We start from the raw sequence: 27,514 nt of genomic DNA, 5'->3' as shown, positions 1-27,514 counted from the left end.
ACCGCAATTTGCTTATGAGAAGGCATGAAAATAGAAGACTCAACTACTAACCTGAATTATTCTAAAACACAAAATTGCTGAAAGCTTATGGGTTTGTGAATCTCAGTTCTAGCTTAAAACATTGGCTCTCTTATAAATAACAAGTTTGGGAGTGGCAAGGCTTAACTTTGTTGGCACAGTCCTGCAAGAACATTAGCTACATTGAGTCCATCAGTAGTTTAGCCCTTGAAGCACTGTGGCTGTAGCTGTACACTGCTCCATGAAAGAAATTAAGCTTTGCTGAACTCACACTTCTAAAGAGAAGACTTTAAAGGAGATAAATCACTTTTTCAGACAACCCATAATTTACCTCATAGTGCCAACACAGTACTCCCATATGAAACAAAAAGCGAGCAGCTGAGTATGGGAGCTGCTACTGCAAAGACACCTTCCCTCTAACAGCCTTCCTCCTCACCAAAAAAGTCAATGATAGGTGCTGCAAGGGGTCAAAGTAGGGGGAGCATTAGTGCACCAAGGAGACAGAAGACAAAAGACTGGCTGTTTTACTGCGTAGTTGAATTCGACAACACCGAAAACAGGGGCAACAGTAGGAACAGTTTACCTTAGATTCTCCCTGTCCCCTTCTAGAGTAAACATTCTCTTGTACAAGCACAGCAGTTTTTATTCTTTTTTAAAGCATGTAACCAATAGGTTATATGCATAAAAGCATGTAAAATATTTCAGCCTAGGACTTAGATGAGCATCAAAATTAATAGGAACTGTTCAACATATAAAATATATACAAAAGCTTTCAAAGACCTGGGTAATGAATTCAAGAATTCTAGCACTCAAAAATGCCAAGACATTTTATACATACATGTATTTGAGAAGACAACCGCATTCTGTATTTTCCGCAATATATTTGGCTTGTTCAGGGCACAGGATTAAAAAGTGGGTTCTCAAAATTTTGCTTTACCATCACTGCTACATGATCTGTGCCTAATTATTGAACAGTATAACTCTACTGCTCTGAAAACTAATTCATGTTTTCTTAACAGGCTTTTTTAACAGCTGTCATGACTAATACCCTACATTGCTTCATAATCAGTGTCAAACTTCCTGCAAAATGAGACGTTATTTTTACAGATGACCAGAAGTAGAATAAGAAAAAGTATCCACTTGAGTATGCAATAGCTGTGGCTGTATGCATTCAGCACTTGCAAAATCAGGTGGGGTATTCAATCTGAAACCCAGAGAACATATAACAATTAGTCATTATTTGTTAAGTCTGGTCAAAAAGATTAAGGAAGATCCCACAGAAATTCCAAAGCAAAGACAGAACACCGCCTGAACCAGTGGACTTTGAAGTCAAAACAAGAACACAGGGTTTGGGCCCTCATTACAAAATAAAAATTCAACCTTACACATTTCCCCGCTAGTCCTATGACCCAGTTCAAAATTCAGCTAATAGAAACACTTAACACATCTTACATGAAGTATTTGATAACTCAATACAATTTTTTTGAGAATTCTTACCTCATCATGTGATTCACGTAGGCTTTACTACAGCTAGTGTTGTATCTGCATAAGCTACAGTGGACATAAGCAGGAAAATGGCTTGCAAAATCTTTTATTTCCGAGTAACACTCAATGCATTTGTGAGCTCCCAAACGACACCTAACAGTAATATGAAAGAGTTAACAGTTAATATCAACACTTCAGGATGAAATAACTATTTCAAACTTGTTGCTTTCAGTTAGCAGCAAGGTTGTCTACATTAGGGAAAAAGTGAGCCTTTGGCTTTTCTGTCACCCTTGATAATCCCCACAAGCTCTGAAGTATCTGCAAAGGAAGAATGTAATCCCACTCTTGCCCAGTTTTGCTGGCTGTTTTTTGATGTCTCAGCTACACACTGTATTAGCACCTTATTGAAAGGGAGACATCTACAATCTTTGACAAAAATACCTGCTAACTCAATCAATGAAATTATATTCTAGTCCATAAAACACTCATTAAATTATTAATGTAAGGATAGCAACACTCAGTAAATTGTAAATACAAGCACCACATTCCCCGAACAGCTTGCTTTTACTTTCTTGATATTGAAAGATAATTAAATGATCAGTTACTTATATCCAAAGTATACTGAAATACATTTTAAAGATAATATTTTACCTTAGATTATGCAATGCTGTATTTGTAACTTTTTTTTTTTTGCTGTTGGTCCATGCATTCTGCTTCTTTGCTGTAGCTGGTTTTGATTTTTCTTTTGACTTGTTTGCATTAGTTTTGTTATGATTTCTAGTGGTTTTATTTTTAGCTTTAGGTGATAACTGAAACATGGAAATGCTTGTACTAACAGAAGATGTAGCTGATGATCCTGATTGAAGAGATCCAACAGATGCTCGAATAGTCACCTACAAGTATGAAATTAAAAATTTTTCTATTTAGATTTAAGCTTGCTAAACTCCCATTTCCATTCGTCTCAAAGTTTAAGTCACTTCAGGAAAAAAATCATAGCAGAAGAAACACTCCTCAGTAAAGACTGCTTTGAAAAATATGAAATATTGTTGACTAGAGTAAACACAACCTCAATAGATGCTTAAAAGGCTCTTGTTTTGGTGGAAGTAGTTAGCCATGAAAAAACACCCTGCTCTCTTCAGATCTGCAACTGGCTACATCCTGCTTTCTTAAAACAAAAAAATGTAGTTGTGGAGAAGACACAAAAATATGAGGCCATTTAGGCCTGCTAAGAAGAATATCAAACAATCCCATCGGTGCCTGGATTTAACAAAAGCCTTGTGTCTTGTTGCCTCACGATTAGTCAATGTGATTCCTTCAGATATTTTTGCTCCTCATCCCAGATTGCCCTAGGGACTAACTCTAGTTCCTGACCTCTCATCTGGCATTATCACACTCCCTCGTCTTGCCTGTAAATTCGGTTCTCCAGTTTTCACTTGCAGCATGACTCTTAATTATAAGCACCTCTCCTTCTAAATCTGCTTCCAAGCTCTTCAGTCTCATTATCTACATCCTGTTGAGGTCTACTAATAACAAATTTTAACCTAATCTAAGCTTTTTGTTTGTTTGTTTTTTAAATCAAGAAGACTCTGAACTTTTTAGAAAAATTGAGGTATTTGCCACAGAATAGAGAATCAGTGCTTTACATTCTGCCAAGCAACACAATCAACGTCAACTTCAGTCATATTCTCTTCCTGATTCTACAGCAAACTAACCGTAAGGAGTTGATCAAAATGTTAAGTTTCTTCTTTCTTTCAACCGAAAGAAGATATATCTTCACACTACATTAAAAAACTATAGTAAGAAGTCCTGAAATCTACTGGAAAATCCTAGTGTAAGAGGCTCCTTCTTGAGAAATGCAATAATGATTTAAAGATAGCCTAACTGTTCTTACGGGACCCAAGTTTACTTCATAAAATGCTTAGTAGAAAATTATATGCTCTTTGTTTCTCCTTCAAATGCTGGAGCTACGAAAGACCAAGTGAACTGAGTTTTAGGCACATACTGTCTATAGAGAAGTAGATTTCGGACTCTACATGATTTTTTTGCCACCACCTTCCACAGGTTGAAAATCCTTCACAAGAATCGATACAGATCCCTCAGAATAACATCCAGACTATCTCCTTTTGTCCTAGCACAAGAAGGGATAAATGGGAGGGGGTAAATTGACCAACAGCTCCAGAAAGCAACAGCACTGACTGGACTACTGGGATATGCATATACGGAAGAATGGGACAGAGAATAACACCTAAACATTAGCAAAAGAAACCATAAACTATGCCTGACAATTCTTGCAAAAAAGAGTATTTTTTAGAGTTTTAGTTTTAGAGGAAGAAAAAAAAAAAGCCTTTCGTTTGGAAAAGAAAGGAGAAAAGCACTTATGTCTATTCTATCCTGTTCTTTTTTTTGCCTTTGTCCCATTTAGTTTTCCTGTATGAACACTTACCTTTGTTCCAGGAGGCAATCCTTCTAACTGTTTGGGTTTCCTAAATGTTCGGTGATGCTGAGTCTTGTGATCCATTTTTTCTTTGCATGTCAAAAATTGCAGTCTGCACTTAGTGCAACGGTAGATCCCTTTTTTCTTTTAAAAAATGGAAGACAATCTATAGTAAGCATGAATGTCTTAATAAACAAAACCGCAACCCTAGACTGTCCTACATAATGGTCATTCAGTTTTTAAAACATTAACTGGACAAAGTCCTAATACTGTACAAAGCCAAGACACTGTGTAGGAATTAAAGAGAGAATATTTAAACACTTGAAAATGCAAGGCAGTAACATTATGAGGAGAAGGAGGAATCAGGTTACCAGTTACAAGATACCATACTTCACAATCTTTTTCTCTACCTGAACTAGTGAAAGGTTTGCTAGTAACTTCAAGAAAGGTAGAACGCATGACTACAACTTACTGAAGAAACCATGTAGCAGAGATATTCTTTCAATTATATTTAGAGATTTTTTTAAACAGGGAGCTGCTGTCACCCAAAACCATGAAAAATTCTAACAATTCTCTTAAAGACCTTTTAAAAGATGCAGTCATAATTCTTCTACCATATTTTATTAACTATTCTTATCCAGTAAACAATCATACAAGTTTTTTTTTTTTTTTCAGATAGAGATTCATGATATATATTTAGCATTTTTCTAGCATTAAGGATTGAAAATATCTGCTTACCTGATGCCTCATATAATGATGCATATACGGTGCTCCGATTTTAATTACTTTTAGGCAAAAAGGGCATAGCAAATGCTTTGTATTTTCATGAACTGTTCTAAAATGTGTTTCTACATCTGAAAAAGCTGAGGATCTGTAGTTACATACCTAAAAAAAAAAAAGTTTAACTTTCTTGTTAAAAGTTTATTGACACTATAGACAGGGTGGTGAGATAATCTAAATACAAAACAGTCACTCTGAGATACCTGGCAAACATACGGCATTTCACCTGGCTTATGATTGTCCTTCATATGCTGCAAAAGAACTTGCTCTGTTTCAAAGGATAACTCACAGATTTTACAAATTGCTAGAAAAAAGTGAAAAACAAGAAAAACAAGTAGAAATTAATTTGGGGTCATAAGTAGATAAACTATAATATGTAAGTATACGTGAACTGTATAAAACTATAAGGGAAAGCGATCTAATCATTATTTTACTCTTCAGAAGAAATTCCCTGTACAATTACAAGAAGGCAGAAGTGGAAGGCCCTTGACATGAATTCTTACAGTCAAGCTTTCAATTAAAAACAACCCACAAAATTATTTTAATTTTTTTTCCTACACACACTGCTCTAACATAAATTGAACAAGTGCTCAGCTCTCATATTAAATCACAAGATTATTACACTTAAAGTACAATAGGTTTATTCTGAAGTTACAAACCAACAAAGTAAAGAAAATATCTCAAAAATTTAGGTCACAAAAAGATTCAATGTGATACAATCCAACTTACTAGATGACTCATAAAGCGTGTGTGTACTTTCAATGTGGCACTGCAGCTGGAATGGGGTGGGAAACTGGCGGTAACAGTGCTGGCAGGTGGTGTGGCTTTCCCAGCTTTCACTGCTCTGCTTCTCAAGCTCCAAGTGATGTTTCATGTGGTTCATAAACCTTTAAATGATACCGAACAGGTGGAAAAAACTATACTTTAACATTCAGTATACATGACATCACATGCAAGATGTATAGCATTCTTTAGAAACTTTACACTACAAGGATACTCAAATTCAAAAAATTCTAAGGAATAAGTGTTCATTAAAAAATTAGTAATAAAAAGGCAACAAAGACTAGGCCAGAAATAATCTTTCTAAGCTTAGAAATCCTGACTGTTATAAGGAACATGTCACGCACCTGAAACATGTTCGAAGACTAAGCAATTTATTGCATTTTTCATGTTTGCTTAGACAAAGTCCTTGCCTTGAAGTAAATGGAAGTTAGCAAAGGCAACAACCAAACAGGTCAGTTGTTCGCACTTCACCATCACCAGAGTCTCAAAGCTACATTCTAAAGCAAGTATAACTTTAGCTCTGCTGAAAACAATGAAGTAGCAACAACATATCTGTAATTAGGATGCTATTGCTTTTTCTGACACTGCTTCCATTCAAAACTGGCAGGTGCCAGGAGCTTTCTTTGTATAAAGCATTTAGGACTGAAGGTGAATTATGAAGGACAGTTATCAAAGAATGCCACTGTGCAGTTGACAACCAAAAGAGTATCAGAAAATTCTTGGTATGTCACTACTGCAATTTACCATCTTTTCTGCATTAACAGGTCCACCTATCTGTAGCAGGAACCTATTCTGGTTGAGTCGTCTAGGCAGCCATGACAACGTTGGCAGGTGAGTTACTAGTGTAGCAGTACAAGGACAGGTTAGCTGCACAATCCACTACTGCTAAACTTCAAAACCTGTTCTACTTTGAATGCACTTCATTTCAGTACAGCCACTCACAAAAGGAATGTAGTTACAGAAGTGGTGACCTCGGAACTGGAAAAAACAAATGAGGAAAGAGAATGGTCTTTTGAACTCAAGCTTCTAACACGCAGTTGCTTGCTTAAAAAAAAAAAAAAAGAAAGAAAGCAATAGAAAGCTAACTGAAGATACTCAGTTAGCAGAAGAAAGGATTTGACACTAGTACTGCATATTACCTTAACAGAACATTACTTCAATAGTGTTCAACCATAGATCTTTGAAAGGAAGCAGGGGATTACCCTGATCAAACACTTTGTGCTTTTCTGAATTGAAGTCCAGAAAACTTCCACTACAGATAGACAGGGAGTATGTGTTTATTTTGTCCACTATAAATGCTTAAAGGTGTAAAATGTACCTTGGAATAAAAATTCTGAAGATATAGAACTACAGAATACAGCTACAAAGTTAAAGTAAAAATTAATATGGCTGAAAGTCGACTCTAGAGAAATTCAAAGAAAAAAATCAGAGCTCATTTTCAATAACTTGTTGTGGAACACACAGGCACCATAGCACCAAGAGTTTCCAATATAATGCAGAGAGAAAAAAATATTTTTTAAAATGAAACCATTATCTTAACATAGTATTCTTTCTGCAGACTACTTTTCATGATACTGCAAGAATTAATTGCATAATTTAAGAGCTTATTTGAAAAGTACTATGTACATAAAGACAAAAACCTTCTCAACCCGTATCAAACATTGGTTATTGCTCTTAAAAAGACAAATTACAAGGCGATCAACACCGTAACTAACAGGAACGATAAAATCATGAGGTAAACTCTTTTCAAGTCTAACTACATACAACATTTTCAAGCTGCTTAAGAGAAATTACCGACTCTTTTACTTAGGATTTACACATACTAAGTGATTAAGAGCAAATTTAATGTTTGTAATCACATGAAACTTTTGTTTTGTTCAATAGTATGGGTCTAATGTTAGCATAAAGATGTTCCATTTTTATCTGCAGACTGTGTCCTTTGAAGGAATAGTCCGTTTTTCAGTTTTACATTCTGCTACTTCAGCTTCCCTTGTAGAACGCGTGTAAAAAAGTGCAATGACCTTAACTTCCAAAGGAACAATGGCAGGAACTCATCCACCTATTAAAACAGCTTACTGAAGTTTTTTGCAGCATTTGGAAGTAAAATTATTCCATCAAAGTAACAGATGTTACATAAGTAAAGCACCAACTATTAGTCATTGTGCATCCCTAAAGGGAATTAACACACGCATCTACTGATATCACCATCAATCCAGATAGCAAATTGTAAAATACCTTCTGTTGCCCTTTCTAACCTGAGAGTCCTACAACTGTTCTAATTAAAACTCTAAACCATTAAAATTTGTACTCTTATCTGTGAAGAGTTTAAATTATGGCCATATATGCACAATAAAAATTAATTCAAGCTCTGTTCAGTTATCAGTTTTCAGTAAGAAAAAAAATTATATTCCAGAGAGACAAGTCTTTAATGCATAGGACTAAATGCTATGGGCTGTAAGTGATCAACAAAAAATTAAAGAACTGAGTTCAAATACCTTATGTTATTTTTGAGAACTTTCCTACAACTGAAGCACTTAAATGTCGTATGAGTCTTCTGTTCCTGTTGTACCTGCTGCGTGTCACCTTCATGTTTCCCATAATAAAAGTCATTAACTAACATAATCAATTTTCCTTTCTCAGATTCAGCAGTCTTGCTTGTTGTGCTTGAACATTCTGTTATGGTTGTTCCCGGGCAAAGGTTATTTACCAAATCTGGACAACAATACTGGATGGAAAGTGGGAGGAGAAGAGACAGAGACAAAGGTATCAGTCTCTCTTGCCAAACTGCATTTATGACAACAGCATTTTAAAAACTGAAGCCACTCACTAACTTCAGTTACACACAAAGCTCAATTCTCTAACATAGACTTTACTCATATTCACATATGGATTTTGAATAACAATTAATCTTTAGGTTCTGTTTCAGTAACAAGACACTATATATTATAAAACCTGAAAAGGGATGATTCGCATAGGCTCATCTAAGATAAATTTAAGCTAGAATTTAGAATACCAGTGTTGCCTTACTCATTAGAAAAATGTCTACTTCATTTATAACAAGAAAGAGTAAAGCAGCAAGCATTTTCCTGACAAGCTTAAGTTTACTGAGAACTTGGATGTTTCAGAGATGTTGGATGTTTCTCTTGCTGAATAATGGTTCTTATTGGGTAGGACAACTACTGTAAGCCTACTAGTAAAGAGTTCATTTCCTACTGTGGAAGTGTAACTCAGTATATTTACCCCATATAGTGTAACTAAAAATTTAATTGAATAATACTAAGTAAATCCACTTCTTCAATGTTTCCTTCATTTGGTTGGTGTACTCCATGCAAAATCTATTCTCTACAAATAACAATTAGAGAAAGATAAAACTCTTCTTTTGTTTTCCACTATTATGTATGTTTCTTAATTGTGTTTTGAAGCTGAAGAGGACAGTAGCTACCATTTACAGTATCTTAAGCCCAGTAAATCAGAATGATCTGTGTTAACTCAGAGCCTCACAGATATCTATTACACAGTAGTTCATACTCCTTTTTTTTTTTTGCAAGGGTTATCCACACTCTGTATAGAGCTCAAAGCCATCTCTCTGCCCCTGGAATGGAATACGTATGCCCAAGAATTGCAAGAATCTTTGCCAAATAACAATAAATATTTTCCAGGAAACAACGTTTCCAGACACAATAACAAGTAGTTTCACAAGCAGTCTGAGTGATGCTTAGTTTTGAAAGCTTTGTTTATCCCAGTTCTTAAGTATGAACTACAAATTAAGTTTCACCCCTCAGCTGAACAACTTTTTCAGCTATCAAATGACATATCAACATAAAAAGATAAGTTTACACTGTTATCCTTATTTCAGTAGTGATTTAGCACAGATGTGGGTCAAGTGGCTGCCGATTATGAAAGGCACTTCAAATTCACCTGAATCTGGCCAATGGTTCAAGAAATCACAGCTGTGGCTGAGACAAATCAAACAGAGACAGTAAATATGCCTCAACTCATTGTAAAAATAAGGCAAAAAGTGGCAAGATGTAGAGCTCCCTTACTCCATTCTTCTTCTCCATGACTGCAAGACATTGAGCTTATGGGCTCTGGCTGATCATAGCCAGCAGCCAGACTATCTTCATACCAAAACATAGCACTCTTTCATAACCAAACAAAAGCCCACATAACTTCGTTATAAGGTTTACCAACCCCAAAATATTTTACCTTCATATGATTTTTTAGAGGATCCATAAGATTGAAATGAATATTACACTTTGGACAAGCTCGTGGAAAAGGTCCTCCATTTTTAATGGTGCTTGATGCAGCATTTGAACCTGTGAAATACAAAATACATAAGATTCAGCATTCACAAGCAAAATACCCAATTTATTATTATTTACTATTCTAGCAAAATACTAAATTTATTATTATTTATTATTCTAGCAAAATATGCTATTTCAAATGAAAATACTATAATTGATGTAACTGCAGTAACCATGAGCAAGGTTTAACAACCGTTTTTAACTACCCTTTCTTTCCTCTAAACCAAGTTTGAGTTTGTTCTGTTTGATATAGACCTATAAACAACTTTTATAAAATCTTAGCAACAAATAAGGAAAAAATCGGAGGGGGTTAAAGGCAGCACGATAGAGACAAAGGATTAATTCCGTGCACCATGTCCCACACCAGCCCCCAGATAGGACAGATTTTTGATGCTTCTGTTTGAAGAATTCTAATTCTCAAATAAAGATGTAAATCTTGTTTTATGCCAGGACCCAATCATCATCACAAAAGTGTTCAGATAACTGATTCTGGAAAGGAATTTCACCATCTGGTTCTCAGTGATGAGAATATTTGCCTCTGGACAGTTGTTGAAACCGAGGCCTATTCAGATGCATCATTCCTGTTGAGTAAAGATGTATTTGGAGAACATGGACAATAAATCCTCTCAATAATTTCTCCCAGTAATGAAAGTATATAGTATTTCTCTTATCAACATAAAATTATTCTTACCTTTTGAGCAAATAAAAAAAACCCAACAACTTGACATTAAGTAAAACTTTAATGAATGAACCCAGGCTTCCAGTTTTCTCCCAACTGCCAAAAACCACCAGAGCAAAAACTACTTTTCCAGATGAAGTTCTCTTGCATTCTTAAGTCATTCACAGATCTGAAGGGGTCCATGCTAAGTAGTTTAGAAGAGGAGGTTAAACACAGGAATAGTTTTAAGTAATGTCTAAACTATAGAGTCAACTGTACCCTGCTAGGGCTATGAAAAAATGTAATAAACACACAAATACACCCACCTTTTAACAAGGGGATGAGCATCTGAGTTAAGAGATGACCGTGCTTTATACATTTTTTCACAAAAATAGTCTTGCATAGTCCATGAGGTAGACATGGAACAAATAGTATTCTTCCTTGAAGAAAACAGTACTGCTAAGAATCATAATTAAGCAGAAAGTCCTCCACATGAGTGGACAGCCAAGGGAGAGAAGTACTGCAGAAGAGTGCTGCAAGTCTTCACTATTACTGTTTGTAAGACATTTTGACACATCACAGCAAAGTGTAAACTGAGCTGGAAGAAAACGGGTTCTGCAGCAAGATCTAATATCCTGCAGTGCTTCAGTGCTGGATTCAGTGACAGGTTAGAAATCGCTGTGCTAGCACGGGACAGCTTAGAAACAAACTCATAAAAATAAGGTTCTCAGTGAATACTATCTGCTCCTTTGTTACTGTATTTAGTAAGTTATCTTTTGTACGTTATAAGGTTGAAGCACAGTATCTGTTCTATCAACACAAGGGTAAGGAAAATTTTTTGCTGCAATATTCCATGTTATAGCCACTTCCTTCTGGCTGCTGGGGAAGAGTCTGATAGCAAACCAGCTGCAAACAGGACATGCAAAAAACCCAAACATGAAATTATTCCAAACAACAGAATCACACTGCACATGGCTCCTCATTTTAACATTATAAGAGAAAGTACATGTCTGGAAATATCTTAAAGTCAGAAATAAATCCTCATCTATTACAATCACCTGGAAAGCTCTGTTTGGCTCAAGAGGAAAAAGCACCTAATTATTAATACACTGAAACAGCCAGACTACCTCTTCTTGTAGGGACAGAAAGGTCTTTCAAAGAACATGCTCTCTTTGTAACTTAGATCCCTCTCCTTGTTTCCCACTACTATTTTAAACAGCATCAAAAACACGGCTGCAGAAGAAAGGGGGAAACTGTGAAATACTTTGTGATAGTTGAGTACAGAATCACATAATAATTTACGTTGTGTCTGCGGAGGCGTTTTTGTTCAACTTGTGAATATCTCCACAACCTGAGTCCCTGCTGCTTTGCCTGGCATTCCTACAATGATTTTTTTTTCCCCCCTTCCTTTTACCTAATCAGAATTAGTTGATAAATTCAGCAGTCACAGAATTTTTTCAACCTTGATTTTCTGGTTTGTTGTTTTATAAAGTTTCAACTCTTTATTCAGTTCTTTGACATTGAAAATCTGAACTAAGGGTATAAGGTAATTTGTTTTGATCATCTGTCTTCACAGCCACTAAAAAACTTAATTAATCATTGCTTTACAGAATTCAAACATACCTACTAAACAACAGAAGTCTAAAATTTGTATAGGTAGTAACCTAGAGTGTATTAATTTGTAAAAGCATATAAATCCTTGCATAGAGAGGTTTTTCTTATTTTAAGGCATAAGAACAGATTTTACTTATGTACACTGCCTTAACAGGTTTAATAATGCTGACCAACTTGAACATTACAAGTGCTAGCTTTTTCCATGAAACAGATACACGGATTGACAGCTAGACCATTTGATCTACCCTATCGTTTGATTTATAATGGTGTTACTTTTGGAGAGCTAACTGTATGTGAAACATTGAAACTGCTTCCAGCACCAACCTCATTAGGCCTGGCTTTTTTCTGAGTTACACTGTTGCCGTCAAAAGTAGCAGGATGCCTAGATACAAAACCACTCTCATTCAGCCTAGGGTGGTTTAATTTAAAGAACCTTTTTTTTTTTCCCCACAGTACATTAATAACACATTATTCATGCCTAAACTTTAATGGATAGGTAAGCCTACATAAAGCAGTTAACATTTCCCTAAAAGAATAAGCCATACAGAAGTCAAGAAAACAATATCCAACTCAGACTGAATAGTCTAAGGCCATTGCAGAAGGACAGGATAAATGCAAAAAGATACAGCCCCATACCTGAAACTCAGTAAATCATACTATGAGCACCTGAATTTATTTGGCCTACTTTTTACATCTTGACCCACACTAATCTGAGACAAGGTGAGTTCACAGTAATAAAGTTAAACTAAGCAGCTGGTTTCTGCAACACCCACTATTTGGAACAACCTGGATGAAGGATCATTCTGCTGACAGCTTTCTAAACACACATTACAACACTACTGTAAAAGCCTTAACACTTACGTGCATCTGTGCCTGCTAGGCCTGATTTCATGAATGATGGCAAAAGACAATAAAAATGGTCACCTAGAATAAAAGCATTAAATGTATCATGGTAACAGTCTGATCAGATTAACAGAATAGGGACATGAAAGCCAAATTATTTCAGGCCTCTAGTGCATTGCTCCTCACCAACATCTTCCATCAATCTACTGCTATGAATGCACATACACAGTCCAGTCAACTCCTAAATACCACAGAAGAGTTCTTCTGTTGGTTATAGCCTTTTCTGGTTCCTCCAAGTGGGTACAGTTTGTGGGAGAATGATCCCACAATGTTCTCAGAAAGCAAACTACCGTTCTACATACACCCTCAATGCTCATTCAACCTGCAGATAAGAGTTATCAATGTTGTTTTCCTTAACACTAACACCTATTTAGCAGCCTAACAAAATGGCTGGTTAGCATCCATTAGCAGCTTTGTCATTTCCCTGCTTAGACTTCAGAAATATATATTTATGCTATATTAATCTAAAAAAATGTCTTTAATGATCCATGTAGAGAAGTTGTCCTGCAGAGTATCACAGGTCAGTTCCCAAAAGGCTTCTGCTTTCAAATACCATATTTCAGAATGTTTTGTGCCCACAGTGCTGCACATAAATTAGAGGACGCAGAGCACCAACATAGGCAAGTAGGCACTGGCACATATCAACAACATGAACATAAGCCCATTATGTGACATCCCCATGCAAGCAAAACCACAAAATATACAGACACTTCCTTGTTGTGAAGTGTACCTTAATTTGTCTTCTGAATCATAAAGATACTTGTGTTTCAACCCACAATTATAAATCTTTTATCATCTACATGCTATTGCCATTTTACAGAAATATACATAGGCTCAGTATAGTATATTTAAGACACTCGGAATTTCAATCCTTGACGCTTTTAAGTATTTAATTTTGCTGGGTAAGAGACTAAAACAAGTAATTTTAAATATGCAAGCAGTTCTCCAAAATTAAAACAAAACAAAACCACAAACCCATAAGCAATTAAACTTTATTACCTGTTCTTTGAAGAACAAGGGCTGAAATACTGAACCATTTGCAGGAAATAAAACCTTTGCTTGCTTTACAAAAAGCTATTTAACTCAGTAAGACAAAAATGAGATCACAGAACAGTTGGACACATGCAAGGAAATATGCTACAAACCCTTCATTGATAAGTATCTGGAGTGAATGCCTACACTAGAGATGCAAAGTCATCACATCAAGCAGAATAAACTAGCAGTCACTCTGCTCTACATAACTCATTGGTATGACTGGTCAAGCCTTTCATTGAACCTGCAACCTCATGGAACAATCAGAAGTGACCGTCATCTGTAACTTACAGACTGAATTACAAGGTTCTGGTCAGTTATTACAATAGTGCAATCCTTCACAAAAGAAGGGAAGTCCCAAGTCACAGCCTGTTTAAGACTGAATACACTGCACACTTCAAACCTGTTCATCAGCTGTAACACAAAAAAGGCATTTGTTTTTAAGTAGGTTAAATAGCTTCAGCTGAAACACTACTTAGCTAGTTAAAATATACATATTTTCTGGTTGTCAAACTACATACTTTTTCCTCTTCCCCTCTTTTTCAGACAGGATCCTTCTGAACCCATCCAACTATATATAGCAGTCAAAAAATAAGATCATAATCACAGGGAAGCCACTCAGCAGACTGAGGAAGTTCTTATGGCACTGTTCACAGCCCCTCCCTTGTTAACAGCCATTCCTATTCATGCTAGTCAAAGAGTGCTGGATATACTGAAAAAGAGCTTTTATCGGTCAAAAAAATTACAGTGGATCTGGCAATATTTTGTTCCATCTAAATGTGCATTGTAAGAAAATAACAGCTGACATTAGAGTCAGTCAAATGTGCTGAAAAGCAAAGTCTGACAACACAAAACTCCAAAGTTTATTTCATTAAACATTACACAGAGTTATATACCGGGGAAGAAAAAAGTAGCTATACTATGTCCTAGAAAGCCTATTTAAAGTTATAATCCAAAGATCTGTACTAGAGTTAAATGACATTAGGCTGTTTCTTTCTCTTCTCAACTACTACTGTTATACACACCTGTTACAATCACTGCTGGCCCAGTCTGGTACTGTGGAACTCCGACGTCCTGTCTCACACCAAACAGTATACCAGATGTATTATCGGGTGCAGCTGGTGGAGAATCCATAATATAATCCTAATAAGATATTTTCAAGAGGGAAAAGAAATTTGAGGTTTAACTTTGTTTTTTTTTTTTTTTTTAACTTGCATGCTTCCAAGGGTTTATTTTAAAAACATATGATTGCTTAAAAGTACTCATAAGTACCCAGCTGTAAATCAAGTTAATTACAATCTCCCCAAAACAGTTTCTTTTTGACATTTTGCTAAGTTTGTAACTCTTACCAGTGGTTGTTAATTTATCCATAATTGTGTATCAGAATAGTAAAAATGACCATAAGACCTGGGAAAGTCCGTTTTCTGAAATATTACTAACCCTATTTGAATTGCCAATTGTAACTGGTTTTGTGCAAAAGTCTGATAATGTTTCAAATTATACTTGAATTGTTTTTCAAAAGCTTCTAATACTTTCTCCTTCAACCCAAACTCAAGCATTTGCCCATTACTCGAGTGACAGCTAGCCGCATTTAAAAGACCAGAAAATAGAATTCAAAAGCACAAATTGGCAGCAAGCAGAAGCTTCTCAAAGCAAGATGGTATTAAATCAATCAAATTCTACTAAGTAGTCAAGCTTTAATGAAAGTACAAGTGTATCTATATCACGTTGACCAGAAATGGCACTCAGATTCATTATATCAAATAAGCATATTTTTTTCTTTTTTTTTTTGTAGAGTAATTTCATAAGGACTTCTAGAAATAATAGAATTAAATGCTCTTTTCAAAGCACAGCTAACCTAAAAGTCAGTTCACATTTATTAGCAGCTTGTTACACTAAGTTTTGAGCATCATCAAGTACAGGTGTCGTCTTACCCTTCAGTTTCAAAGGTTTGCACTTTAGTACTACACATAACCTAAAAAATGAAATAGTCCACATTTCTTGGCTCCGACACTGAAAACTGTTAAAACTTAACACCTTCACTGGTCACTCAATAGGTAAAATTCAGAGAAAAAAGAAACATGAAATTTAGTTCTCTTTACAGATACTCTAAGTTGGAGGGTAAGGTAGGAGAAATATGCTTTCCAAGGCTCATCAGTAATGCTCAAATCTTAATTATCCATTCATCCTAACACAAACAATCTGGAACGTGAAATATTTTTAGCAATAACAATAAGGAACTAAGAAAAATGTTATTATGTAGTTAGGTTTAATTTCAGCGTTAGGATATGAACAGCAAAATATTGGCACTTGATCGTTCTACTCTGAAATAATTCAACTGGTTACACTTCGTCAAGCTGTACTGTGAAACAAAAAATACCCAAAACACACAGATTTTGTCATCAGTGTATCCACGAGACAAAGGTCAAAATACTTCGTGCTGTAAAGATCAAGCTCACAAAATGCTTCCCATTCACAACTGTGCTACATCCATCCCTGTGGAAGTTACCACACTTTTAACTACCACCATGTTGACTGAACTTGATGGAAAGAAGTCTAAACAAGTCCACAAGTTCACATATGATAATCATTTTAGGACTCCTAAGTACCAGAAAATATTTGAACAAAAAGGAAGATGCTTCTCCTTATCCTGTCTTTTTGTTGTACTTCTCTTAAATGAAGACCCTGCATGACCTTAATGATAATGAAGAGCCATTCTTTCGGTGAGTGACCTAATGCAATCTAACCAAATCAAACATAGACGTTCAAGAGTAATTGTGGAAATAGTTACCAGATTTCTCTGCTCTTTGTTATGAGTAACAGCTACATGATCTGAAGTACTCCCTGTACTGGAGACCATTCTGAACCCTGAATAATACAAAAACTTTACCAGTAAGTACAAATTCTTCCATAAAGAAGAGGATAGCCCTATGCTATCATATATGACAACAGCAGCTCTGACAAAGTTAGAATTCCTGTAAACAGTATGACTGAAGCCAAATTCACCTCAGAATTTTTGGAACTGCATTAATGTAGTGTGGTAACAACACAAAACCTAGACTTTTGCAGGAAGTCAGTGAATCAAGCCTGTGATTGGAAAGGGGTATTTCAATGATAAAACTGGAATACCAAATACTGACAAAAGGTAATTTATAGACACACATTAGGAAATTTGTGTTTCAACCCAGGTAATGATTAAAAGCAAGCAGTTCCCACAGGGAAAAAAAAAAAAAAAAGAAAAAACCAACAAACTTTGATATCCTGAGATTAAAAAATATTGCACCAGATCAAGAATGCAAAGGCACTCTGAGGGTTGTTCAGCCAAACAGGAGTCATGCTACAGTGTCTAGTTGTACCTTACAGTCATCTTTGTGTCACAGTATTTTAACTTCAAAGTTAAGTACCTGTCCAGATATCCCACCTATATCTTGTATCTTTTTTTTGGCCTTCTGAGATACAGTGACAGACAACTGAGCTAACCTGCTTCACCAGACATGCCCACAATTTTTCTCCGCACGCTACCAATCAACTGCTGAAGATTCAAAATTGCAAAGTACAAGTCGTTTCTTACTGAATTTGCCAGAGATTCAGCTACCCAGCTGACAGGCAACGACTCCATTGCATTTTTTCTTAAAATACAACCCCTCATCAGCACTGATTTAGCCACAAGTCTTAAGAAGAACACCTAATTCTCATGTTATAATGGCCTTATTAACTATGTTCATTCAGACCAACACTCCGTTAAGCAAATGTAGAATACATCTGGCTGCATGATTTTTATTTATACCATAAGACCGACAGCTAGGACAACTGCAGGTGTATATTTCTGTGTGGATGGTGGGGATGGTGTCTACTGTCAGGCTTCATTTTAACCTGACAATAGCTAGTATTATAGGCACATTGTCTAAAGAGTTGCAGCTTAAATGATTTTCAATCAAGGTATCATAGCTTACCTTATACAGATATGAAATTTTAACCTTCACTTTATCTCTCTCACAGATGTCCAAGAGCCAAGACAACAAAACCAGCATCTAACCTGAGTCCCTAACGTTATCATTTTGAGGTTCTGCGGCAATCCAGGAAGATCTATGATACATGATCTATGTGCATAATTCACCTGGGCTTTTCAAACAAAACAAGTATGTTGCAGAATTGTCTAGTCTACTGACCCTGCAACTTCTGGTTATTGAAGTCCTCCTTGCCACACTACTGCTTCATTACAACTGACACACGAATCAAAAAGCAAAAACATCTAAGGAACTACCAATATGGCATTCTCTTAAGAAACAAAAATCCCAAAAGATACATTGTAAAAATCAGGTGGGAAAACCACAGTTACTTTAATCACCAAATACAAGGTACTTAAAAAAGAAATTATCAATACGGAAGATTCATCTTGGAGCAGAGAAATCTGTAAAATTAAGTGAATAAGAATTTCCATTATTTCTCCACACAACCCGAACAAAGTAACCTAAACAGTATTGATTTCTCTTATGCCTAAGATTTTCATTTAATGCAATTCCACTGTTACTAAAGCTATCATCTCTGACTCTTGCAAATCAGTATTTTCAAATATATATTTTAATTTGCCAGTGCAATCTTATGATCCTATAATCTTTACAGTTTATATAATGACAGTCTATAATCTAGTCTGGGTCTTCAAATTACTAGACTGAGTCAGTATGTTCCCCATTCATTTATTCAAAAGCAATTGCACTTGAGTATTTTACAATTCAAGGTAATAAAAATTTACCTGATTGAGCATCACAGGCTGTGCTGTTACAGTAGTCACTGGCCTGGATATAGGTTGAGCCGCTACAGGAACCGTGATATTTCTTGATACTGGTTGTGCCGTCGCTGGAACGGTTACAGGTCTGCTAACAGGCTGCGATATTCCAGAACTTGACCCAGGCATCTGCTGTGTTGATAAACATCCAGCCACTGGTCTCTGCAGTGTTTGTGAAGTTCCTGAAACATTCACTGGTACAGACAAAGGCTGAACCGCTACAGAGCTAGATGTAAGTCTGGATACAGAATGAAAGACGGATGAAACAGGCATGGCACTAGGGCTGGAGGCAGGTGTCGCGTAACGGTGACTTTCAGTCTTGAATGAAGTAACTGTACCTGTTGCAAAGGATTCCAAAGTTATCTTTATATAATTTTGCAGTCAGATGTTTCATAAGTGTTGTGGATTTTTTGGTTTTAATTACCATATTAGGACAATAAAGTACCTCTACTGGGTGCACCATTCTGTATCCCCCTTCGTGATGAGCTGAGGTTGACTCTGTTCAATATATCTGTCAAAAGTTACATTTATCTTAATTGCAGTTAAATTAATAGCTTAATTGCTTTTCAAATTAAAAGTTGCATTCATATCCACTAATTAAGCCAACGAGGATTTGACTTACAAATTAGAATATTATTTCTTAAATAAATACCTGGAAAAACAAAGCGTTATATGTACAAATTAAGATACATTATTCTGCTTCTCTTAGGCTAAACTATTTCATCCAAGAATCTCAGTTTTATTTTATTGCAGATAGGTGAACACACAAATAAGAGTACAAACAAAAAACCAGCATTTAATAAATACTTAGCTTTGCTGATATAATGCATCTATTCACTTCTGTTTCTCATGCACATAATAAGTTCCCAAAATATAATAATTGCTGTACATTAAAGGAAGCATTTTCTCTAAACTAGTAACTACACAATTTTACTCCGTGTTACCGGAAAATACAGAACTTACAAACTTGTTTTTAGATTTCACGATCTCCATTTTCCAATGCGAAAGAAAAAAAAAAAAAACAACAGACGAGCAATGAAAGGAGTTGTGTTGGAACTGCATTACAAGGACTGATTTTTCTTACATATCCTACATGGTAGTCTGTGACCAGAGCTCTAGCTCACTAGAAACACATGTAATCTCTCAGATTTGATGTTTAGCCCCTAACTAATGTCACCAACATTCCCTGACTTTTTATGTCTTAGTCTGTGTTTTTTGATCATTCCAGAATGTTACAAAAATATTCATCGAATCAAAATATTTTTCTAACACCAGACTCTCAATTCAGTTAATGTTGCTGTCAAGTGTCTTGCTCTGACATGTGAAAATATGCATATGAAATTAGATTGATCGTCCAACCTAACAAACAAGGTTTAAAGTACCTTCTTGAACTAGGGTTAAATTACATCAGGATCTCAAACAATAGGTCTTAGCGTACCTACACATGGTGTTTGACAACCTTAAGGCTGTTTCCACCAGCAATGGCTCATTAGTTTACATTACTCAGGTTGATAAATAAATCTAGTAGCAGTAGAGCTCAGAAGATCACAGCTTTCAACCTGTCACCTGCATTTAGATCATGCTAATAAAAAAGCAGCTGCAACCAACAGATCCAAACAGGTCTGCATTTTTTAAGATATGACAAAATTTCGTCCTGTAATAGCAATATTATTTTTCCTCCAACACAATACCAACTATGAGTAAGGATTAACTTAATTCAGAACTGAGCTTAACACATACTTTTGTGTGGTTTTTAATAAATCTATACCTCACATTGGAATTCCAGAGTGAAATGAAACTAAAGCCTTAATCTACCTACAAAAAAAAAAAAACAAAAAACAACAACAAAACACAACAACCTATCCTAAAAGTTATGTCTCGCAAAGCAAGTTCAGCTTCAGACAGTCCAATGTGCACACGCAATTCACACCCTAAAACACAAAGGTGGATTTTATTGTTTTCAAAAATAACATTTAAGAAGTCAGTTATTTGAAATTATAAACTAGATTTACCTGACTCAACTGATTCATCATAGACTTGATATGCCCCTTCCCCTGCCCCATCTAAGTGTTGTCTTATTCAGGTAAAGCACCACTGAAGTATAAGAAAGCTACCATGCAGAACAACATTTTAAAGTAGCAACAAATTACAGGTTTGTATCACTATGAAAAAGGAAGCAAGAAAAATTAGCAGTAACTGTAGGAAAAATTAGTAGTTGCAGGAAATGGTAAAGGGCACAAAGTGTGAAATACTTTTAATCCCAGTCAAACTAATCCTCCAGTACATCAGAAGATGCGCTTTATTGTACATGACACTGTGCCAGCAGGTCGAAGGTGGTTTTCTTAACTATTTCCATCATGTTTTCCACACCAGCCTGTATAAAAACTGGTAATCGCATTGTTAGGAAAAGGTTAAAAAAACTGCTCTGCTATGTATTGCAGAAAATGTACCTTTCAGAAAAATAGAGAACTACATGCGAGTCTCTATTTGTCATCTAATTTTCCATCTGATCAGACAGGAATTTTCTCAGGTAAAAACTAAACAATGGTGATAAGTAAAGTCGAGTTCACTGTGTCTTGCCTATCAGTGGTAACAAACTGAAGCCTGACTACTGCCAGGTAGTACTACTTACAAGCCAGAGAAGAACTGAGGTCATTCTTCCATAGCTGTTTTTGATAGTGAAGTAGAAGATTACAACGAGAAAAGTTGAGAAAAAGGAAGGAAAAGAGATAAAGTAAAAAGTTATACCATAAATGATTTTACTTGTGTCAGGAGTGAGTATGGACAGCACTAGAATAAGATGCATACATTGTTAAGTCTCCATCTTTTACCAAATTTCTTGAAGTTGCTGAATCATATCAAAATTATAGTTTTCACCTGAACTGTTTCTATCTTCTATGACTACAAAAAGTCTGGAGACTACTGCAACAACTGCAATGAAATTTGGCATATTTGTTGTTCCAACATATGCCTAGTGCATTAATAGTTGTTCCATGTCATGATCTATTGCGAATGACCAAAAGCAACCCAGAAGTCTGTGGACCTTCCAGAAAACAGTAAGGCTATTTTTCAGTCCTTCTAGAAGTTTGTAACTGCAAGAAACTTCAGAGTAATTTCAAAATATTCTTCAAATTTTCAAGAGGATCTAGAATACTTTTTAACTATTCAAAAATACTAACCCTTAAGAACTATTGTCAGGTGAGAGAACTTTAAGAGCAGCTTCAGTAATCCTAATAAAGATTTAAACCACAGTTTTTCACTTCTTTAAGCTAGTGTAAGAAGCACTAGATTCACTGTCCCAGTAAGTAACAAAGTAATATAGAGTTCAGATGCAAGATGAAAGTATTGTGAACTAAAATAACTGAACAGCTAATAATAGCTCCAAAGTCCATTCAGCAGTGTGACAGAGAACCCAGCTCAACATTTTGCCTTGAGATTCTTCACTGCAAACTACACACCTTCAGAAAACCATGGAAAGTCAGAAGACTATGGAAATCTTGGATACAAGCATAACAGAGATGAGACAGAGACTGAAAGCACCAAACCTCACCAGGCAAAATCTTGTGCATTTGGTCGCTCGAGAAACCTTAGGTCAAACCTCTTAACAATTGACTGCAAGATGCTGAACAAAGAAATCAAAGTTTCATTGCAAAAAGTAATTTAAGTAATAAAGATAATATTCTCCTTTACTTACCTGCTAAAGCCCAAGCACAGGACAAACATGGAATCCTTACACATCTGCTGTCACCACAACCACCTAACCTTACTCCCTGCACTGCCTGCATTAGGAAAGAACTACAGAACTTGATGAAAAAAAAACTCTTTATTTTACAGGGTATTAATGAATTAATTTTTAAAAAAATCTCTTAACAGAGGCTTCTACTATTTTCACATTATTCACTTTTCTTGATCGCGCATTTATAGATACGCAGTTACCTTGGTTTTGTGAGAATAATTTCCAACCAATTAAGACTGTCCACCAACAAAGGAAATGCGGGTGGAGAAAAAAAGAAAGACCGTAACATGAAGACTTAAATTCATGCATATTCTTTTAGTAGGGAAACAACTTCCAAGTATCTAACTAAATATCAACTATATTAAGAGCAATTGCATGCATAGTTTCAGCACTGCATATATTGGATTTTTAACACTAAAACCTTCAAATGTCCTTGTTCTGACTTCAGAGATTTTAGGTAGACGGAGCTGTGCATAGCCTGAGTTTTAGGACATAATTCCTTAAGAATTCAAATTTTCAGTATGACAACTACGGAACAGCTTTAAGATGTAGAATTTCTTATGTCTTACTGTTAAAAATTCTATATTTTCAAAGTAAGTTTAAAATTTTACACCTTGAAATATCTGTTTTAAATTACAGAAAATGTTATCTTACATGTACTAGCTGGCTTCGAGCTTGAGATTTCCCCAACAAAGATTGGCTCATCATCATCATCCTCCTCCACTTCTTTCACTCTCTTTTGCCATGGTTCTAGCTCCTCTTCTTCACATTCCATAAATAATTCTGCCATCTTGAGACTAGACAGTAAAAAACAAAAACCATTACCAATACTTCTCTAATTCTGGTGCTGATGAAACACTTACCTGACGAAGCACACTACTTAAGGAAGCCTGACTTGTCACTACTATGCACTCATAGTTTTCCTGGTAGTTTAACTCCTAACAGCCACAGCATCAGACCAGCACAAATGTATGATTATGTCCTTAAAGACTAGCAAACCTGACACACAAAGTGACAAAATCAAGATTAATAATCATAAACTGATATTTATTGAACTAAACAATTTATCTTGCAAGACGAAGAGGGTGTTTATTCAACACATTTCTCTGTACAATTGCCCACGACCTCCTCTTTTCCAAAAATATTTCAAGAGCAAAATAGATATTAAACATTGGGTCAAATTTCATTTTTGAAAGTATAATTATGCAAAACTAAAAATACCCCTCATTATCACAGAAATACACATACACAGCAGGAAACTAATAAGAGAAGACAATTTCAGGAATAATGAGCTGCTAGATTTGGTGATGAACCGTAGAAATATTTAGTCTGTCATAACCTGTCACAGGGGAGCAGACAGAATCACGCCCCTACTTGCACTGAAGTGCATGAGAACAGGGCTGCTGGTGTTACATGTGAAGTCTTGGGGATAATGTAAAGTTGCAAAGCCAGACTTCCTTTCTTCCTCCTTCCATCATCCTAGCATGCTGAAGTTAAACATGGTGGTAGGAAAGAAAAGAATAAGACACTAAACTAGATTCTTGTCACAGGAAAAGAGGAAGAATATGAAACTTGTTTCCACTCAACAGAGGTCATGTGCTGAGCCTTGGAAAGAGACTTAAGTCTGACTCTCCTCTGGAAAAGGACATTGTTTAAAACACCCTTACTAACACAGAAGCAGAGCTCGTTAGACTTCAAGGCAAAACGAAAAACTATTTTCAGAGACTTTTCTCACGGAACAACACAAATATGAGGGGTTTTCTTAAACTAAAAAAAGAAAAACCAGAACCCACAGTAATCAATTATAAAATGTGCTCAGAGAATGCAAATGAGAGCACATGTAACTTATATTAATAACATAAAATAGACACAAGCATTCTACATATTAGCAGAATTCTAGCAAGATGTATGTGATAATCGCAGCTACACTATAATGCAGCTAGTTTTTAATATGCAGTTAAAAGAAATTTAATAACATAGGCAGGAACTTCTAGAAAGTTACACCAACTGGTGGCACCTCTTATGGACATTTCATTTTATAAATCAGAATGAGTGTGCTAAGGTGTTCTCAAAAGGTGCCTCAAAATGTGAGGCAGCTTTTAAAAGGCAAGTATCAAGACTATTTCAGATGTTTGAATCTAATTTTTCAGTCTCAATGTTATGATTTGAAGCCAAGATTTCACTGACTTTTTTTTCTGGCAACAAAGTCAGCCTAATGAGTTCCCACCCTGGTCTTGCGCTGCTCCCTCAGTTGTGCTAGTACAACTTTTCATGGAACTATGATGTGAACCAGTTCAGATTAAAAATAACCTGGCCCACTAACAGTTTCACCAGCACAAACGAGAGGTCAAAAAAATCCATGGCCTGAGCAATCAAAGCCGCAGTACGGGGTAATGGATTTGATTACAGGAGGTGTGCAGGAACTGCTCAAATAGTCTCCATTGCCAACGGAAACATCTACTTCCATTTTTAGAGTACAACTAGCTTCCAAGTTTTCAGCTTCTTTAACTACGTTAATGTAGAAAATGCATTCCAGGAATCCTGCTAGTGGTTGCTCTTAAACCCAAAACAAACAGTGAATCCTTCCCCCACTCTTCCCAGATATTTTCCAGTGGAGGCACAGATGCCAACATAAGAAAGGTAAACCTATTGACAACAGACCTTATTTTCCTCATTTTTTCATCTGTATAAACATATATATACATTCACGCACACATCTCCTTAAAGGTAGTCAATGCAGCTGAGAGGTCCAAAACTCCAATGATATGCTATATATATATATATAACCAAAGAAAGCATTTAAATCATTGTTGTAAGCTAAAATTCTCAAATATGTGAACAAGTTCTTTAAAACATTTAAAAAATATCATCAGAGTATATCAAGATATTGCTTTAAAAGGCAACTGTCCAGCAAAAAATAAGGCTAGTCATGAAAGTTCATTGCACAGGCAGAGATAATCAACAACCTGCAAAGACACAAGTCCATGGAACTCTATTATAGTTACTAGACAAGCAATGAACTAAAATCTTCATACATGACAGAACAAAAAAATGAACTAATTGCACAAAAGAGCAACAAGCTTCTGACAAAATGTGTTTTAAAAGAACTAGTTTGGACATCTTTATCATGGCAATTACGTTTAAAGATACCTAACTTTATTAAAAGCCAGTTGTATTTACAGACTATTTTTACTGTTAGGATTTAAAAGCATTCACACGGAAACAACAAAAAAAGATACAAACATTAGTAAATGTAACAAGAGTGTAACAGCTATAGTGAAAACAGCAGGAAGTGATCTGTAGAAGTGCAACTTACGGATACACAGAAATCAGTACTATGGAAAATCATGGCAAATGCAGCCATAATAAGCTTTAGAGTTACTGAAAAACCATGTAGTACTTTAGATGCAACTCATCTGTTCCACTCTTAAGGTCAAGTGAGTCTTCCAATATGCAATACTTCTTTGCATTGGGTTAAAATAACTGAAACCAAATCACTAATATGAAAATGGTAGTGAACTTAAAGAGTGAGGACACCTACATTAACCAGAAAGTTCTCAGACTAGCCTTTTTTGTCATCTTTCCATACTATAAGTTCATTATTCAAACAGATTTTTCTTCTGCAGTTTAACAGCTGCACTTCGAATGATCTGAGAATTTACATTATTTACAACCCAGATTATGCGGCAAGCACCCACATTGTATTTTTCAGATGACTTCCCATATAGAACATAACTTTTCATCATGTTAGTTGGAGAAAAGCGCACAACCCACAGTTTCATTAAGACTGTGAGCAACTATATTTTTATTGACTGTTGCACTGGTTTCAGCAGCAAAGAAATGATGATCGAGCTGAAATGGAAAGTTTTAAAAAGCCGAAGTATAAACAAACTTTCCCTCAAAATCAAACCAAAGAGCCAACGCCACCCTCTCCGCCACGAGATGAAATAAGCTCCGCCTAGGGAAGGGCAATATTGCCTTTGCAATCCAGTCACAAGTTCACACCCCCGCGCTGCGGCGGGTGCGAGGCCGCGGGAAGGAGCCAAGTGCCCGAGGGCAGTTGAGCAGCCGCCGCTCCGCCCGCAGCGCCTGTGGCGCCGCCTGACCGCCCCGCGTCCCGCCTCCCCGGGGCCGGGTCACCGCAAGGACTCGACGGAGGCTGCAGGCTCGGGTTTGGACGAGGGCCGCACACCACGGCCCGACGGGAGGGGAGGAGGCCCTGCACCCGCCGCTCATGGCCGGAGGCCCTGGCCGCGGCCGGGCCCTGGCCGGCGAAGGCAGCACGGAGCGAGTCCTGCCCGAGGCAGCCCAGCGGTCAGGCCCCTGGCTCCCAGCTGGGCCCGCCGGGCGGCCCGAACAAGCCCTCGCGGCGCGGGGTCCCCTCTTCACATACGCGAGGGGGCTGCAAGGCCGCGCTCCGACCTAAGATGGCGTCGGTCTCACAGGCGACAATCCCCCCGCGGCCCGCCCGCCGCCGCGCTGCGGCTCCCTCCGCCCGGGGAGGCAGCAGGCCGCCCCAGCACGGAGGGCGGAGAGGAAGGAGCGGCCTAGCTTACCGTGCTGCGCGTCCGGAGAGGCCGCGGCGGGCCGCCCCACTGCCTGGCTGGCTGGGGGATGGGAAGCGGCCGCGCTGGCGGAGCCGCCTCACATCGCCGGGCCGCGCCGCCCCACCTCAGCGCGGCCGGGGGCGGAGGGCGGGCGAGGGAGGCGGGGGTGGCCGCGCGGCGCCCGGCGCGCTGCCTGACGGGTAGCGCGGGTCAGCCCCAGAGCGGCGCCTGCTTCTCGGCAGCCGCGGGGCGGGGCCGGGCCGGGGCCGCGCGGGGGCGGGGCCACGCGCCATGTGCCGGGCCTCACACCCCGCGGCGGGCGGCCTGGCGCGCGCTCCCCGCCTCGCGCCCCCTTAGCCGCCGGCGCCGTCGTTTGCGGCGCCAGCGGCTCGGCCTGGCCCAGCTCGGCCTGGCCCAGCCCGCCCTCCGCCGCC

General features: G+C 37.4%; 1 protein-coding gene across 6 annotated transcripts in view; it reads right to left on the bottom strand.

Annotated features, from left to right (window-relative positions):
* ZNF280D (zinc finger protein 280D) overlaps positions 1–27,245 on the bottom strand; it is a 42,150-nt gene extending 14,905 nt beyond the window's left edge. For 2 of the 6 annotated variants that reach the window (XM_065847161.2, XM_071813879.1), the window contains exons 1-13: positions 27,090–27,244; positions 23,188–23,330; positions 19,243–19,308; positions 18,765–19,135; positions 15,037–15,154; positions 9,707–9,816; positions 7,996–8,225; positions 5,447–5,604; positions 4,921–5,021; positions 4,676–4,822; positions 3,947–4,081; positions 2,155–2,396; positions 1,516–1,656 (exon numbers count right to left, since the gene is read on the bottom strand). In XM_065847161.2, the coding sequence (XP_065703233.1) occupies positions 1,516–1,656; positions 2,155–2,396; positions 3,947–4,081; positions 4,676–4,822; positions 4,921–5,021; positions 5,447–5,604; positions 7,996–8,225; positions 9,707–9,816; positions 15,037–15,154; positions 18,765–19,135; positions 19,243–19,308; positions 23,188–23,323 (1,955 nt within the window). In that variant the 5' untranslated portion in view covers positions 23,324–23,330; positions 27,090–27,244. The other 4 variants (XM_071813878.1, XR_010652180.2, XM_065847162.2 and 1 more) reach the window with 4 other exon arrangements.
* Between the last annotated feature and the right edge of the window lie 269 nt (positions 27,246–27,514).

This window comes from Patagioenas fasciata, chromosome 12, assembly GCF_037038585.1.
Source record: "Patagioenas fasciata isolate bPatFas1 chromosome 12, bPatFas1.hap1, whole genome shotgun sequence".
In the NCBI taxonomy this organism is placed as follows: Eukaryota; Metazoa; Chordata; class Aves; order Columbiformes; family Columbidae; genus Patagioenas; species Patagioenas fasciata.
Note: the sequence above shows the minus strand (reverse complement) of the source record. Positions and strands in the feature narration are given on the sequence as shown.